General features: G+C 54.9%; 1 protein-coding gene across 1 annotated transcript; it reads right to left on the minus strand.

The window, feature by feature from the left end:
• Positions 1–11,592: 11,592 nt before the first annotated feature.
• IER2 (immediate early response 2) lies at positions 11,593–13,622 on the minus strand. Its single transcript, XM_016217967.2, has one exon. It carries the CDS (start codon positions 13,169–13,171, stop codon positions 12,491–12,493), a length of 681 nt encoding a protein of 226 aa, XP_016073453.1. The 5' UTR covers positions 13,172–13,622; the 3' UTR covers positions 11,593–12,490.
• Positions 13,623–14,743: the final 1,121 nt, after the last annotated feature.

Below are 14,743 nucleotides of genomic sequence, written 5' to 3' on the forward strand. Positions count from 1 at the left end.
CTGCCCTAGTGGGGTGCCAAGAAAAAAAGATCCCACTGGAGGGAAAGGGGTCAGTGACAGGAGGAGGAAGGAGATCCCATGTGAAAGGTCTGAGATGTGCCTCAAGAGTTCTGGTCCTGATGGGGATGCTGGGAAGGCTGAGGTATATCAGCATAAAGCTGATGAATATTCAATTAGTCTTCCCCTACGACCTCCCCCAAATGCCCAGCCTTTAAAACCCCTGAAAACAAAGGTCCCCCACCTTGCACCGTCTCTGTCCTCAGCTCAGTAGCTCTGAGTCACCATTCTGCCAGCTGCTGGCCCGGAGCCAGGGCTGGGTGGAACATGAGGGCAGGAGGTGGGTGGGGAGACCTACTTTAGCCTCTGGTTTCTCCTCCCAGCCCACAGGGGCCTTGGGTCTCAGAGCCCACACCCTGACCCACACCCAGTTAATCCCGGAATCCCCACACCCTCTGGCTCCCAGGGCCACTGCTGCTGCTCCTGCCTGCCCCTGGGAACCAGGAAGGAAGAAAAGGACTGCCTGTCTCCACCCACTAGGGCTCTGCCGATGCCACCCACCAGGGCTGAGGAGCTGCCACCCCTCTCTCTGGGCAGAGTATATTCTTTGGCCCAGGCTGGTGGTCCTGGTGGTCCTGCTGGCCCCACTGACCCCTCCCCAAGATGCTAGAACTTGCCAATTACCTCTATCACCAGGACTCAAGCCAAATTTGGGAACACACAGACATACGCACACAGTGTCATTTTGCAGCTAGGCGTGTATAGAGGCAGGACAGTCAAGGCAGGTGATAAGCCTGCCCACCCCCCCACACACACACACCATGCAGCCACATCTAGAAACATTCTGGGTTGCCATGACAGTGTTACCGGGGAGACCACGAGACCTCTGTTCTTGTCTTCTTGAGGGAAGGATTTCAATCAAGAGACAAAGTGCAGAAAAGAAAGCAAGAATTTATTGACCGAAGCAAAAATATACTTAGGACAATGGAACAAGAAAGGGCACAGAAGCAACAACAGGAGAGCCAGGCTAGGCTGCTCTAGCTCACTGAGAAGTCAGAGAAAAGGGGGAAAGAGGGCCCTTGGAGACAGGCTTAGGGGGTTAACTCCAGGACAAGCTGCCTCTGCCCATAGCTCCCCTGGTTGCAAGTCTCATGGGGTCCCTTGGGGGTTAGGTCAGGGGTGGGCAATGTCCGGCCAGCAGGCCATATTGGCCCACAAAATCATTTGGTTTGGCCCTGCCAAGGCCTCTCCAAAGAGAAGCAGTTCCAGCCGTTACATTAGGGGTAAATTAATTAAATGTTTGACCAAATACAGTAGGCTACTTTTTAAGTGGATAATTTTGTATGGCCCTCGAATGATGTTATAAATATCCAAATGGCCCTTGGCAGAAAAAAGGTTCCCAACCCCTTCGGAGTTAGGGAATAGGTGCCAGTGGGGGGAAGGGGAAGGGGAAGGGGAAGGGGAAGGGGAAGGGGAAGGGGAAGGGGAAGGGGAAGGGGAAGGGGAAGGGAATGGAAAGGCGTGCTTCCTGGAGGGAGAGTGTGCTGGGACCTTCATTTTCAGAGGTTTTAAAATCTGGACACTTAGGGGAGGTCTTAAGGGCAGATCAACTGACTATTCATCAGCTTATGTTGATATACCAAAGTGAGATTTATTCTTAATTTGTCTGTCCTTGGGTGTGTTTGGCAAATGGCACTAATTGGATTTCTGTTATGTGTCTCCCCGAGTAAGGTGATTTAAGCTATTTACCCTTGGGTCGGGGAGGGGAAGTGCAAACCATTTAATGGTGTCTTTGGCTTAGGGAAGATAGGATTTACTAGGTGGCTGCAAACTGCTCCTCAACTACGCCTCAGTTTCCCTATTCTACTTGTCCTGGGATTTTCCTAGCGTTTACTATGCTAGAACAACAGTAGATGGAGGCCCTACTGGTACCTAGTGCGTGGGGGCCAGAGAAGCTGCTCAACATCCTCTGATGCATGGAGCAGCCCCCACCACAGAAGGTGATCCAGCCCCCAATGTTGATAGTGAGAAATGCTAGCGTAGGCCTGGATTCAAATCCAGACTCTGGCACTGTTTAGCTATAAAGACTCTATACAGCAGGTGAGCTATCTAACCTCACTGTGCCTCAGTTTCATCCGTAGGAAATGGGGAGAATAATGTCACAATGAATCTTTGTTTCAAGGACTCCATGGGTTCACACAAGTGAAGTGCTTAAACCAGTAAGCAATAGCTGTTACGATTATTGTTATTCTTGTTTTTTTATTCCTCACCCGAGGATATTTTTTCCATTGCTTTTCAGAGAGAGTAGAAGGCGGAGAGAGAGAAACATCAATGTGAGAGAGACACATCGACTGGTTGCCTCCCGCATGCACCCTGGATGGGGCCGGGAATCAGGCCTGCAACCGAGGTATGGGGTATGTGCCCTTGGCCGGAATTGAACCCCAGACCCTTTAATCTACAGGCTGGCACTCTAACCACTGAGCAAAACTGCCTAGGGCATTATTGTCATTCTTAAGCTCTTAGGCTCCAAGTCCCACTTATCAGCTAAACTTGGACAAATTCTGTGGTTGCCTGTCTTGGGGGTGATGCATAGCCTCGGTGGTGCTGGGGACGTAGGGGTGCTGAGTTAAAGGCTTGCTGACTCAGAGGTGCCTGAGCCTGGAAGGAGATAGGGGGCATTAGACCTGGTTTCTGGGAACCATGGATGCCATGGCCATGGGACTGGATGGGCTCAAGTTGCAATAGGAGTTAGAAGAGATTTGGGGAAGATTCAGGCTGGCCTTGAGTGGGAAGCCTGGTTGACCTGGGGGCCAGCCAGCAGGAAGATGGCAGGAATGTCTAGTTGAGGATTTTCCCCCAGTTTTCTAGAATATACAGGCCAGCTGCAAGGAGGGGAAGTCACCAAGCCCCAAGAGCAGGGGCAGGTACACTAGGGTAATCCAGGACAATCAGAGTGTGTATGTGTTTGTCTGTATATAACCCTCTAGGTCTAGATTCAGTTTAGGGTGTTGAGGTCAAGCCCACCTGTCTGGTCTGACCAGAAGCCCAGGTCCATGAGTGAGACATGTGGCCCTGGGGGCAGACCCTGACTCCAGCCTTCAGGAACAGGGCTGGCTTTAATCTCAGTAGAACCACTGGGAGGTTGGTTGACATGTATGCACCTTCCTCACACGGATGTCCAGAGAGTCATGAGAAAGAGGGACAATCCTGAGGAGTAAGGAAGGAGGCAAGGGAACTGAGGACACCCAGCACTGTACTGGGAAACTGCAAAGTCCCCAAGCACCCTCCCTTGCACACTCCCTCCATGGCCTCTTCTCCAGGAGGGAGACAGAAGAACTGTCACCCCTGATTGAAAGGAAAGCTTTGGTGGTCCCAGGGATGTCCCTTCTCCAAGCCTCAGTTTCTGACCAGCTTCCCACACACCCCTCTTGGAAGGGAATGCCTTGTCCCAAACATGACAGCACTTTGAAAATTCCAGTATCTGTTTATAAAACAGCATCTGTGGGGATTCAGGGGGTAGCTGGGGAGAGGGTCCCAGGAACCCCATCCCCACCCCACACTGAGTCTGATTGCTGTAGCCACCAGGGACCCAGCAGTGAGAAATTGCAGGCTTGCTTTGGACTTCCCCGAGGCAAGAAGCCAAAATAAGGTTCATTCCGGAAGGGTGGGCCAAAACAGAGGAGGGAAGGGGGAGGGAGGGACTTCAGGTGGAGGCTGGTTGACTGTAGGCTAGCCTGCAGCCCAGGGCCAGGCCCCTCTGGTCTCAAACAGATCCCTGACTGAGAGGGCGGCTCCGATGGGCCCTCCCCGACTGCCCTGGGGTCTAAAGGGCAAAACACTGAGCTACTTCCTGTTCCAGACACCAGCCGGGGGCCCAGGCAGCAGCCTTTCCAGTCTAGCAATTTTGATTTTGCTCAGTAAATAGTGATCACACACACCACCTTTGCTGAGAGAGAGAGAGAGAGAGAGAGAGAGAGAGAGAGAGAGAAAGAGCTGCCCACTGGTGGCAGGGAGACCTGGGCTCTCTCCTTATTTGTCAACAGGAGGTCAGTTTCAGTTGCTGGGTGTATTTAAGCAAAGGTCCACTGATCTTTTTCTTTTTTTTAATGTGTGTTTTGTTGTTGTTTTTTGCTAATCCTCACCCAATGACATTTTTTCCATTGATTTTTTTTAGAGTGGAAGGAAGGGAGAGAGAGGGAGAGAGAGAGAGAGAGGGAGAGAGAGAGAAAGAGAGAGAGAGAGAGGAAGGGAGGGAGGGAGGGAGAAAGAAACATCAAAGTGCGAGAGACACATCGATTGATTGCCTCCCACACATGCCCCGACAGGGAATCAAACCTGCAGCCCTTTGGTGCAAAGGTCGATGCTCTAATCACTGAGCAACACCAGCCAGGGCAGGTCCACCAATCTTGACAAAGGTCCCTACCCACCCCTCCACTTGTGCCCAAATCCAGGAGAGAGAAAAAAAAAAAGGACTGTTTTATTAGATGTACATTTGCTCTGTGCCTCAATTCACCTGTAAAATGGGGCTGGTGAAAATGCCTCCATTAATTCTGACCCAGGTATGCATGAGCTTAACTAAGTGAACACAAGCTGCATGCAGCACCTAGCTGGCAGTCAGCATCAGTACAAGTCTCTTCTTAGAACAGGGTGTGTCATCTGGCCTATTGCTAACCGGAAGCCCCCCCAGGGGCCGGATGCTGACTCTCCAGGGGCCCTTGAAGGCTCCCAGAAACTTCTGACGGTGCTTCTCAGGCTGGCTCGGTCAACAGAAGGGAATTGGCATGAAGCCTCAATTAACACAGCTGCTAATTCCCCAACTTGTCTTCCTAGGGCTCCAAGGAGCAGCAGAGCATTTCCAAGACTCCAACTCAGCTCCCTCCAGTCCCTTAGTACCGCCCTGTGCTCCTGTCAGGCCCTCGGGAGAACTTTCCAAACTGTAGGAAACTGAGGCCCAGACCAGCGAGGTAACTCAGGAGGCATGACCCCGGGACAACTGGGCAGGGCAGGTAGGACAGTGTTGGCAGACATAGCTGTGCCTTGCATTTATCTGGACACTAGGGTCCCCCAGCCTACCCCGAGACTCTGGGATTTCTCAGAGTTCAACATTGGAGGCTTCCCGGTGAGCCAGGCCCTATCGGTCTGCTGGCTGCACAAAGCCATGGAAGGTAAAAGAACCTGGCCCTGGGAGGCCAATGAAGAGGGCAAGGTCTGCGTCCACCTCACCATTTCCCAATTGCTTTTGCAAACAACACCTGGAACAGAAAAGGCTGTGTACTGACTGGCTTTGTCAATCCCCTCAACCCCTAAACAGGCCAGGCCTCCGAGGTGCTCCCCACAGCTGCACCTCCAGGAAAGGGTTAACAGGAAGTGCCTGGCTTCTGCAGCCACAGAAGCCCATTGTTCTCCAGCAGTCCCCTCCCCCTCATCCAGGAAGACCCTGTGGGGAGCCCCATCAAAAGGCACAGGCCGGTGTCTCCGGGCTGCTGGCCAGCCTTTAGGGAGGGCCAGGAGTGTGAGCACTGGAAAAGGAAACTCTCCGTGCAAGAGGGCTGGGGCACAGCTGTCACCGTGGAGTCTCAGAGGGTTTCTGAGTAAGGGGGCTCTGAGCCTTGCCTGCGCCTGGAGGGGCAGCCCTCCCCCACTGTGCCCATCTGGAAGCCAGAGGGCTTTGATCTTGAGCCCTTATTGTAGACTAAAGCTCCTGTCTCCTTCCATTCTCTTTTTACCCCACAGCAGCAGCATCTCTGGGTCAGAAAGTTTCACATTCCACCCCTCCTTCATTTGACTTAAGATCTTCTCTCCACATCCTGTCAGCTTCTGATTAGCAGACTGGTGGAAGGCGCTGTGTGCTGTGTGCTTTGGGCTTCAGCGGGGTGGCCTATATTTGGGGGGCACAGGAAGGAGGAGAGCTGTTAGCAATTCCCTAGGAGATCCTGGGGGGTGGGCAGGGTGAAGCCGAGCAGCTGGCAACCAGATGTGGGTGGACAGGCTGAAGAGGAAATTAATTGGTGCCAGTCCGTGGCAGGCAGGGAAGGCACAAACCTAGGGGGCCCAAGAGCTGTCTAGGGGCAGGCAGGAGGGAGGGTGAGGGAAAACAGGGAATGCTGAGAGATTTCTTAACTGACAATTGACAATGTGCTGGTGTGGGTGGTTTAATCTGGCGAGGATGGGCCAGGAGGCTGGAATGCAGCAAGATTTCTGCTGAGGGCTCCATCCAAAATGATCTGACCAGGCCGGGAGCCGAGCCTGGGGAGGCCTCAGGCCTGAATGTGCAGGGGGAGGGCCTTAGCCCTTGGCCTCGGCTTTACTGAACACACAAAGTGCTGTCCTAAGAGCAATCCTGGATACAAGGGGCGGCCTGGGCTCCCCTGAGCACAGGTGTGGGGGCTCTGGGTTCCTCTCGACACGTGGGGGGTTTCAGCGTCCTCCATGGCTAGGGTTAGTAGCATGAGCCTCAAACTCCGGCAATCCCCATTTTTCTTCCCCCTTTTCCGCCTCTATCCTGATTCTCAGCCCACCCCCAGCCCCCGGGGCCCCAGGGTGGTCTCAGCCTCCCCCCGCGGCCCCCAAGTCCCGCCCTCGCATTTGTGGAGCTGGGAGCGGGGCCAAGCTCGGAAGGTCTGCACAGAATCCGGAAGGGACCGGTTTGGGGCGAGGAGTGTGACCTGGCCCGCCCACTACACTGGGAGTTGCCGCGAATGGCCCTTGCAGCTCGGGGGGCGGGGCTCCGAGGGGGCAAAGAGCGAGAGGCAGGGCAATCTGCATGTCCCGCCCACCTGCAATTGACACCCAGGCAGTTCCCCGGCTTCCCGCCCCGCTCTTCCCCCGCCCGCCCTGGCCAGTGACTCACCCCAAGCTCCCTGCCTGAGACTTAAATTTCCTGGCGGAGATCAAGTTTCCGCCCCGCCGGGCTGACAGTTTAGCCCAATGCCGGCGTCTTCGCCCCTCCCGCGGCCACCTCTCCCAGGCTCCTGGAACCGGGTGAACCGGTCTGGGTGCCGCTTCTGGGGTGGTCCGACCGGTGCCCTATCCCAGCTCAGCCAAGGCTAAATTGGAACACTTGTCCCTCCCCACCTCACCCCACCCCATCCCCCACCCCACACAGCGAAGTGGGGAGGGGAATCTCAGGATGGGGGACACAGCTAGAGCTGTTTCCTACTTACTCTCCTTCAGGGCAATCGCCTCTGGGCTTCAGTTTCCAGATCTATAAAAAAAAAGGACGTTAGGAGGACCTACCTCAGAGGAAAATTACAAAGGCATCATTCATTCACAAAAACTAAGTAGTAAGCATGTGTTAGACTTGTCTCTGTCCTCTTGGAGGCCACAAGCTAGAAGAGACAAACCCAGAAACAAATGTAAAACTGTATTTGTGATAAATACTACTACTACAAAAAAAGTAGCTCTTGATCTGAGTGTCAATAAATATAGGAATCTTGGATCAAAATGGGGGGCAGACAGGAAACACTTTCCTAATGATTTGCCCTTAACTAGGTGAATAGGGAAGGGGAAAACACTACAGAAGAGAGCATATACAAATGCCCAAGGGCTGGGAAGACTGGAAGTATGAGGAACAAAAAGCAGGTCAGTATAGCTGGAGGGTGATGCAAGACTAGGCAGAGATGGACTGGGCCCAGAATCAGCAGGACAGTCCTAGGGTGGTTGTCCCTCTTCTAGAAGCAGAATTTTCCCAACTCTGGGACAGTGGATAAAGTGATTCACTGTTATTTAAATAACGTGGAATACATCTCTCAGCTTCTCTTTCTTTTCAGCTTTCAGTCCCAGACTTAAGAATAGTCTTCCTCCTTTGGCAACAATGTGTCTTTTAACTTTGCTAATCTTCCTTTGTAACTAAGAAAGCTGTCTGGAACCTCACACTGGCTACTGTTTCAGCAGGATCTTACAGTATTTCGTTTTCATTGTAACTTTTATGAACTGTTACCTTTTAAGTACGGTGAGTGATTAACTCACAATTAAGTTTTAAAAATCAGATAGCCTGGCTGGCGTGGCTAAGTGGTTGAGCATCGACCCATGAGCCAAGAGGTCACAGGTTCGATTCCCATTCAGGGTACATGCCCAGGGTTTTGGGCTTGATCTCCAGTGAGGGGTGTGCAGGAGCCAGCTGATTGATGTTTCCCTCGTCGATGTGTCGATGTTTCTATTTCTCTATCCCTCTCCCTTCCCTCTAAAATAAATAAGACATTAAAAATAAATAAAATAAAAATTAGATAAATAATACTAGTACAGTTATTACGCAGATCTGAAAAAAATCTTGACCCTCAACTGTCTGAAGTTTGGGAAATTCTATTCTAAGAGCCATAGGAAGTCATCAATTAAATGAGATACTAAATATTAAGCACTTAGCACCTGCTTACCCCAGGCAACCTCATTCACTCATTCTGGCCTGGGCTAGGCATTCATTCATGAAATTGACATTTGCATGGGGGTGCAGATGCTAAATAAAAAAATATATATCCTTTCAAACAGTGAGCAGTGCTTCAAGGCAGAATGGGGTGCTATTTTATTTTATTATTTTTTAATCCTCACTGTTTTTTTCCATTGCTTTTTCAGAGAGAGTGGGGGAGGGGGGGAGGGAGGGAAAGAGACATCAAGTGGTTGCCTCCCACCTGCACCCTGACTGGGGCCAAACCTGCAACCAAGGTACATGCCCTTGGCCAAAATCGAACCCAGGACCCTTTGATCCACCAGCCTACACTCTAACCACTGAGTCAAACCTGCTAGGGCGGGGTGCTATTTTAGATCAGGTAGTCGAAGGCCTCCCTAAGGAAGTGACATTTCAGCAAAAACCTGGAGAAAGTGAAAATGGACATGTGAGTATCTGGTTGGACATTGCAGGCAGAAGGAACAGCAAGTGCAAAGGCCCTGGGGCTAGAACATGCTTGGCCTGTTCTGCAAGTAGAAAGGAGGCTACTGTGTTAGAAGCAGAGGAGAGCTGGAAGAATGAAAAGATCCAGTTTGTGTTTTATAAGATTGGTGCAGCTGCTGTGTAAAATAGATTGTGGGGATCAAGGGCAAGGAGGAAGCCGCTGCCCTAATCCAGGTGAGAGGTGATGGAGCCATGAGGATGGGGAAAGGTTTGGAGTGTGATGATAGGTCAAGTTGACTGGATGGAGTGTGAGGGAAGGAGAAAAAAGCATACAAGGAGGATTCCTCAATTGGAAGACTGGCAGGAAACAGCAAGAATTCTCTTTGGCTCCTGTCCTATTTGGATTACCTTAGATCTCCACAAGGAGACTGGGATGGAGAGCTAAATTTAGGAGTAAGCACAGGAGTGGCATTTAGAGCCCTAAAACTGAATGAGGCTGCCAGGGGTGGGTGTAGACAGAGAGGTCCAGGGCCTGATGCAGGCATCACTGGGAAGGTAGGAGGAAACCATGAGTGTGTGGCCTGGAAGAGAAAAAAAAATCAACCCTGTCAAATCACTAGGTATGGCCAAACCCTGATGAAGGGAGGAGAGGCAGACCCTTGTTCACATTGAGCTACTGGAGGAGGGAACTGTTTTTCAAACTCTCTGGGTTTAACACATCTGCACACACTTTTCCATACATATATACTTGTAGTGCTAAATGTGTTTTTAAATGGCCAGCACTGCTGTCATCCTGGCCTCTAACAATAAAAAAATAGTAACACTGTGTGGTGTGCCAGGCACCTTACTAAGCAATTTACATGTACTATCTTGCTTAATCTTTACAATGTACCTGAGAGGTAGGGACTATTCCAAAATTTACAGCCAGGGAAACTGAGGCCCAGAGAGGTGAAGTAACTTGCTCAAAGTTGCACAGAAAGCAAGTAGAACTGGCTGTCTGGGCTCAGAAATCTGTGCTCCTTGCCCCACAGTTTCTGCAGCTGGCCTTTTTTACCCAGAATCATGGTTCTGGGTTCTGTTGCCTGAGCGTGTAGATCTGTCAGGTTCAGGCTCTGTACCTTTGGGGCGGGGAGTCAAGGATAGTTCACATTCTGCCAGACCCGTCCAGTGGGATGGGCACGTAGGTTGTTTCAAATCTGTGCCAATTTCAGACAACACTGTGAACACCCTTCTGGAAACTCCTGCTGGTTCCTTGGGGAATCGCCTGGTCACAGGATATGTGACCTTTGCAGTTTTCACAGCCACAGTCCAATCAGTCACTCCCCAGGGGCTGTCCCAACACCCGAGTGTCGGGTAATGGACTGAGAGCTCCAGGCCCCATCGGTGTCGGTTACGTGACACGTTTTCGATGGTGCCTCTTCTGACGGGTGACATAAGGTCGGGGGTGGGGGGTGAGGGGCCGGGCGGCCTCCCGCCGGGTCGTCTCCAGCCCCCTCCGCGCGGCCGGCACCGGAAGTGCCGAGGGGTCGGCCGGGCGGCTTCCCGCGGAAGGAAGGGCCGGCGGTTCCTGCGGCAGGACGCGCGGCGGGGCCTCCTCCCCGGAGGCCGACTTCCTGGGGCGCGCGGGCTCTCAGGGGAGTTGCTCCTACGCGGACACGTTGAGCTGCCGTTGGGGGTGTGGGGCACCAGTCCCCATACGTCCCACTGGGGAGTTTGGGTCGGGCCTTCGAGGGGTGGCGCCGTCTCCCACCTCCCCCGGCGAGGAGCGGGGCGGCCCCGGGGCGGGGGCGGGGGCGGGGGCGGGCGGGAGAGGCGGGTAGGAAGGGGGCTCGTCCTGGGGCGGGGCTGCTCCGCCACTGCACCCTCCCCCCCCCTCGGGGTCGGAGCCCTGGGAAGCCCGGCGTGGGGACCCCGCTCTCCCGAGGTGGAGGCGGGGCAGTTGCTCCCCCGCCTCCACCTCCCTCCCTCCTCACACCTGCGGCTCCTTTGTCACCCCGGCGGCTCCTCTCCTGGGCCGGGACTGGGTGAATCACCAGGACTTTCTTCCCTGGGGCGGCTAACCTGCAGCTGAGATAGGGCCAAAGCTAGTAACAGACTCCCACGAGCATTTCTAAACCTACAGCCTCCTCGTGGGGAAGGCCAACTGCACAGATGAGGACACTGAGGCTGGGAGCTTACCTCCTTTCTGAGCCACAGTTTCACAGCCAGAGACTGGGACATGGTATGAAGAGCGGCCAGAGCTCACCTGCTCAGCTTCCTGTGCCCCCCACGGGACCCCCACCAGGACTGGTCGGTCAGGTGCTGCAGGATCTGTGTGGTTCCCCAACTACGTGTAGGACGCTGTCCCCAGCAGTATCCCCCCAAACACCTGAACTGTGAAAGCCCTCTTTCCCCAGACTTGTAGGTTAATTTTTCACCAATTTTACAGAGAGGGAGAGAGACAGAAACACCCACTGATGCATTCATTGGTTGACCCTTGTATGAGCTCTGACCGGGGATCCATCAGCAACCCAGGGGTATAGGCACAACTCTAAACGACTGAGCTCCTGGGCTGTAGGGGGATTTCTAAGGACCCTCGAAGGTGAGGGGCTGAAGGAGTCCGAGCGCAAGGGTACCAGCACGAAGTGTCCCAGCTGAGAAGAGGGGGCCCAGCCCCTCCCGCCCACGTGGGAGCCGGTCAGTCCGGTTCCTGCGGCCCTAGCAAGCCGCCCCAGCTCCTGACCCCTTAGTCCTGCCCCTCCCCCACCAGGGAAGAAAACTGGACAGCCAAATTTTTATTCAAATGGTCTTTATTTTCATATCTGGCATCTCTAGCAAAAGGCCAGATAGACGGAATTAAACAGAACCCACCAGAGTAAATAGACCCTCAAAATGCACTGGCTAGAATCTCCCCCTCCCCAAACTGGTCCTAGCTTCTCCTTACAGAGCTCTGAACACCACTCTGCCCCATTTTGTGATTCAGTCCAAGATCTTCTGGGTTGATTGTCTACGCCTGAGGGAGGGTCATGCTTGAGATTGTGAACATATCCCCACCTCGAACTCACCAAATGAGAAAAAATTTAACCTGAAATTAGATCAGCTTCCCCCGGACCGAAGGCAGAGGGAGAAGCACGCGGGGGCGAAGTGAGTCAGGCAGCCCTCCTCCCAGGCTCCACACCCACGCTAGGCAACAGGAAGCTCCCCACGTCTGCCCCGTGACGCAACGATGACCGCTTGCATAAGTATGTCACTGGAGGGGAAAGAAGAGTGCCTGGAATGCTGAGTTGGGAACACGAACACCAACTATTGAAAAACCTTGAAAGGGCAGCACAGCCCCCAGTAAAAAATAAAGTCCGACCCTGAGGAATTTCGGGAACCAAACCTCCCTCACCCAGTCCCAGGAGACGGAAAGGCCACGTCCCCGTTGGTTAACACAGCACCTGTGGGAGCGGCAAGTCTCGGAGGAAAGTGCCCGAGCCCCAGGCTCAGGTTCCTCGGCGCTGCGGAGGAACGCGGGTGGCGACAGCTCCCCGGGAAGAGTCCCTCTCCGGGCCTCTCAGCAGCCCGGGCCGCGGCTCCTCTCCGCCGTTTCCGCGGCCTTCCCGCGGGGGTGGCCTGGCTTCGGGTCTGTGTACTCGGGCCGACGGTTCGGCCCGCGCTCTGGGCTCCGGCAGCGCAGCTCGAGGGCCCTCAGAAAGCCACCACGGCGCGAACGAGCATGTTCAGCATGCTGTCCGCCGAGCGGCAGACCGGCTTCGCCTCGCATGCGGGCGGCGGCGGCGCCGTCGGGGGCGCGGAGGGGCTGCAGTTCAGGAGGCCAGAGAAGCGCCTCTGTAGGACACGCGCCAGGTTGGGGAAGGCGCCTTCCGCTTGCGCCGGAGGGGCCTGCAAGCGATCCGGGACCTCCGAAGACTCCCCTTCCTCCGCGTCCTCCTTTTCTAGACGGGCTTTCTTGCTCGGGACCAGTCCGGCATCCCCGCCGTCACTGAGGCTGCTGCTCCGCCGCTTGCGGCTGACTTTGGCGGGTCGAGGGGCAGAGTGGGCAGGGGTCTCCTCGGCTTTCGGCGCCTCCTGAGTGTCCATGGGCTCCGGGCAGGGCTGCTCACCGTCGGGTGACGCTGCCTTCGCTGCGGGTTGCGCTTCCCGCGGTGGGTGCAGGCGAGGGTCAGGGCAGCGGGCGGGCGGCGAGGGCACCTCGGGCTGCTCGTGGGCTTCCACCTTGGCCGAGAGGTAAAGCTCCCGCGCGCTACGCATGATCAGCGACAGCTGCAGGCTCCGGTGCAGCCGCAGCCCTCCGCGCTGCATGCGCGAATGGTACATCTTCCACACCGACAGGGTCATAATGCGTTGCGCCTCCTTTTGCACCTCCATAGCGACTCGACGGCGGGGACTTCCCTGCTGAGCAGGTGCACTTCAGACTAGGAGCTTGCTCAAGCTTTTCTCCTCACGCCGACAGACGCCGTAACGCACCTTAGACGCTCTGCCCCGGCGCCCGCCACCGGGGCCCATTTGTACCCGGAGTAACGTCACGATGACGTCCAGCCCAATCAGAGCCCTGCATCGGGCTTTCCAAAGCGTTGGGGCCGGAGCACCTTAAAGCGACAGGGTGGAATTTACCGGACAAAAGGGCTGCGAGCCCGGACGAGGAGGAGCGTCCCCCAGTCCACTCTGAGCTCTTGGGGTGGTCTCCTTTCTCAGCCCTCCCCACCTCGAGGCGCCGGCGCGCAGGCCCACGGGAGCCGGGCACCGGTGAGGCTCAGAGCCCACCCACATGCTGGAGTTCGCAGGCCCCAGCAGGTCGTAGGCGGCTGGTTTCCCTTCGCACCGGGGAATACCCGGTTCGAGCCCGTGCATCCCCCGGGGCACAGTTCCAGGTGTCTCATTAGTGTTTTTTGAACCAATAACAATGCTAACACTTATTAAGCGATTACTACGTGCCAGATGATGTTAAAGGCTTTCCTTTCATAAATGTCTCATTGACCTCTCAACACCCCACAGAGGGTACTGTTGTTATACTTGACTTATTCACGTGGTGAAACCGAGGTAGGCTGACTATCCAATGTTTGCTAATAAATGGGCCAACTGCAGTAAAAGGAGGACCTCACCTCTACAATATCTAACGTACACCAGCCCTCCTCACTCCCCTTGTCTGCAGGCCGTAAGGAGGCGGGCAAGTGGGCTGGTTCCAGGGCAAAGCTGCCTGCTCCACGGGCGGCGGAAGTCTGCAGACATGAGCGCATCCCCGGCTGCCACCTCTCCTCTCCGCAGTGACCATCCTCCCAGTTTCCTTCGGCACAAGCTGCACGGACGGGCTTGGCATTCTCAAGGTGGAGGACCTGGCCACACGACACGCAGGTGAACTCAGGGCTGCAGCCCCCTAAACGACGCAGCAGTGCTCTGCCTCTGCACCCCGGGAGGCGCGGTTGGGGTAGGAGCTGAAAACTGAGCAACGCAGAGATAGAGCAGATAGTAAACATCGGCCCTACCCTCCGCCACGCGCTTTCTCGCCAAGAAAACCTATTTCCAATTCCTCAAAAACGCTGCAAAATTGTTTGAATGGCTCCATTCCTTCGTGGTGTTGGCCCTTTAAGGGGAGGCTCCGCCCACCCGACTGGTCCTCCGAGCCTTCCCGCCTTGGGGTCCGAGCCACTTCCAGGACTAAATTTGGAAGTAATGACGTACAGCGGGCGTCCGAGCCGCTTCCGGAGGCCCATATAAGGACAGGGGCCGGGCTCTCACTGGCAATAGCTAGCTTTTTCCTGGCAGGCGGGCGTGGGTGGGGTCTTGGCCTCCCGACACGCCCTCTTCCTTTCCCCTCTCTAGGCAACTAGAGTTGGCCGGAGCCCCCGACTTCCGGACCCGCGTCCAGTGGGGCCGAGTAGGAAGATTTTGCTTCCTTTCCGGGAGGCCAGAATGGCGCGATGCCCTTCCGGAAATGCCCGG

The sequence above is a fragment of the Miniopterus natalensis genome, chromosome 4 (assembly GCF_054644295.1).
Source record: "Miniopterus natalensis isolate mMinNat1 chromosome 4, mMinNat1.hap1, whole genome shotgun sequence".
Taxonomy (NCBI): Eukaryota; Metazoa; Chordata; class Mammalia; order Chiroptera; family Miniopteridae; genus Miniopterus; species Miniopterus natalensis.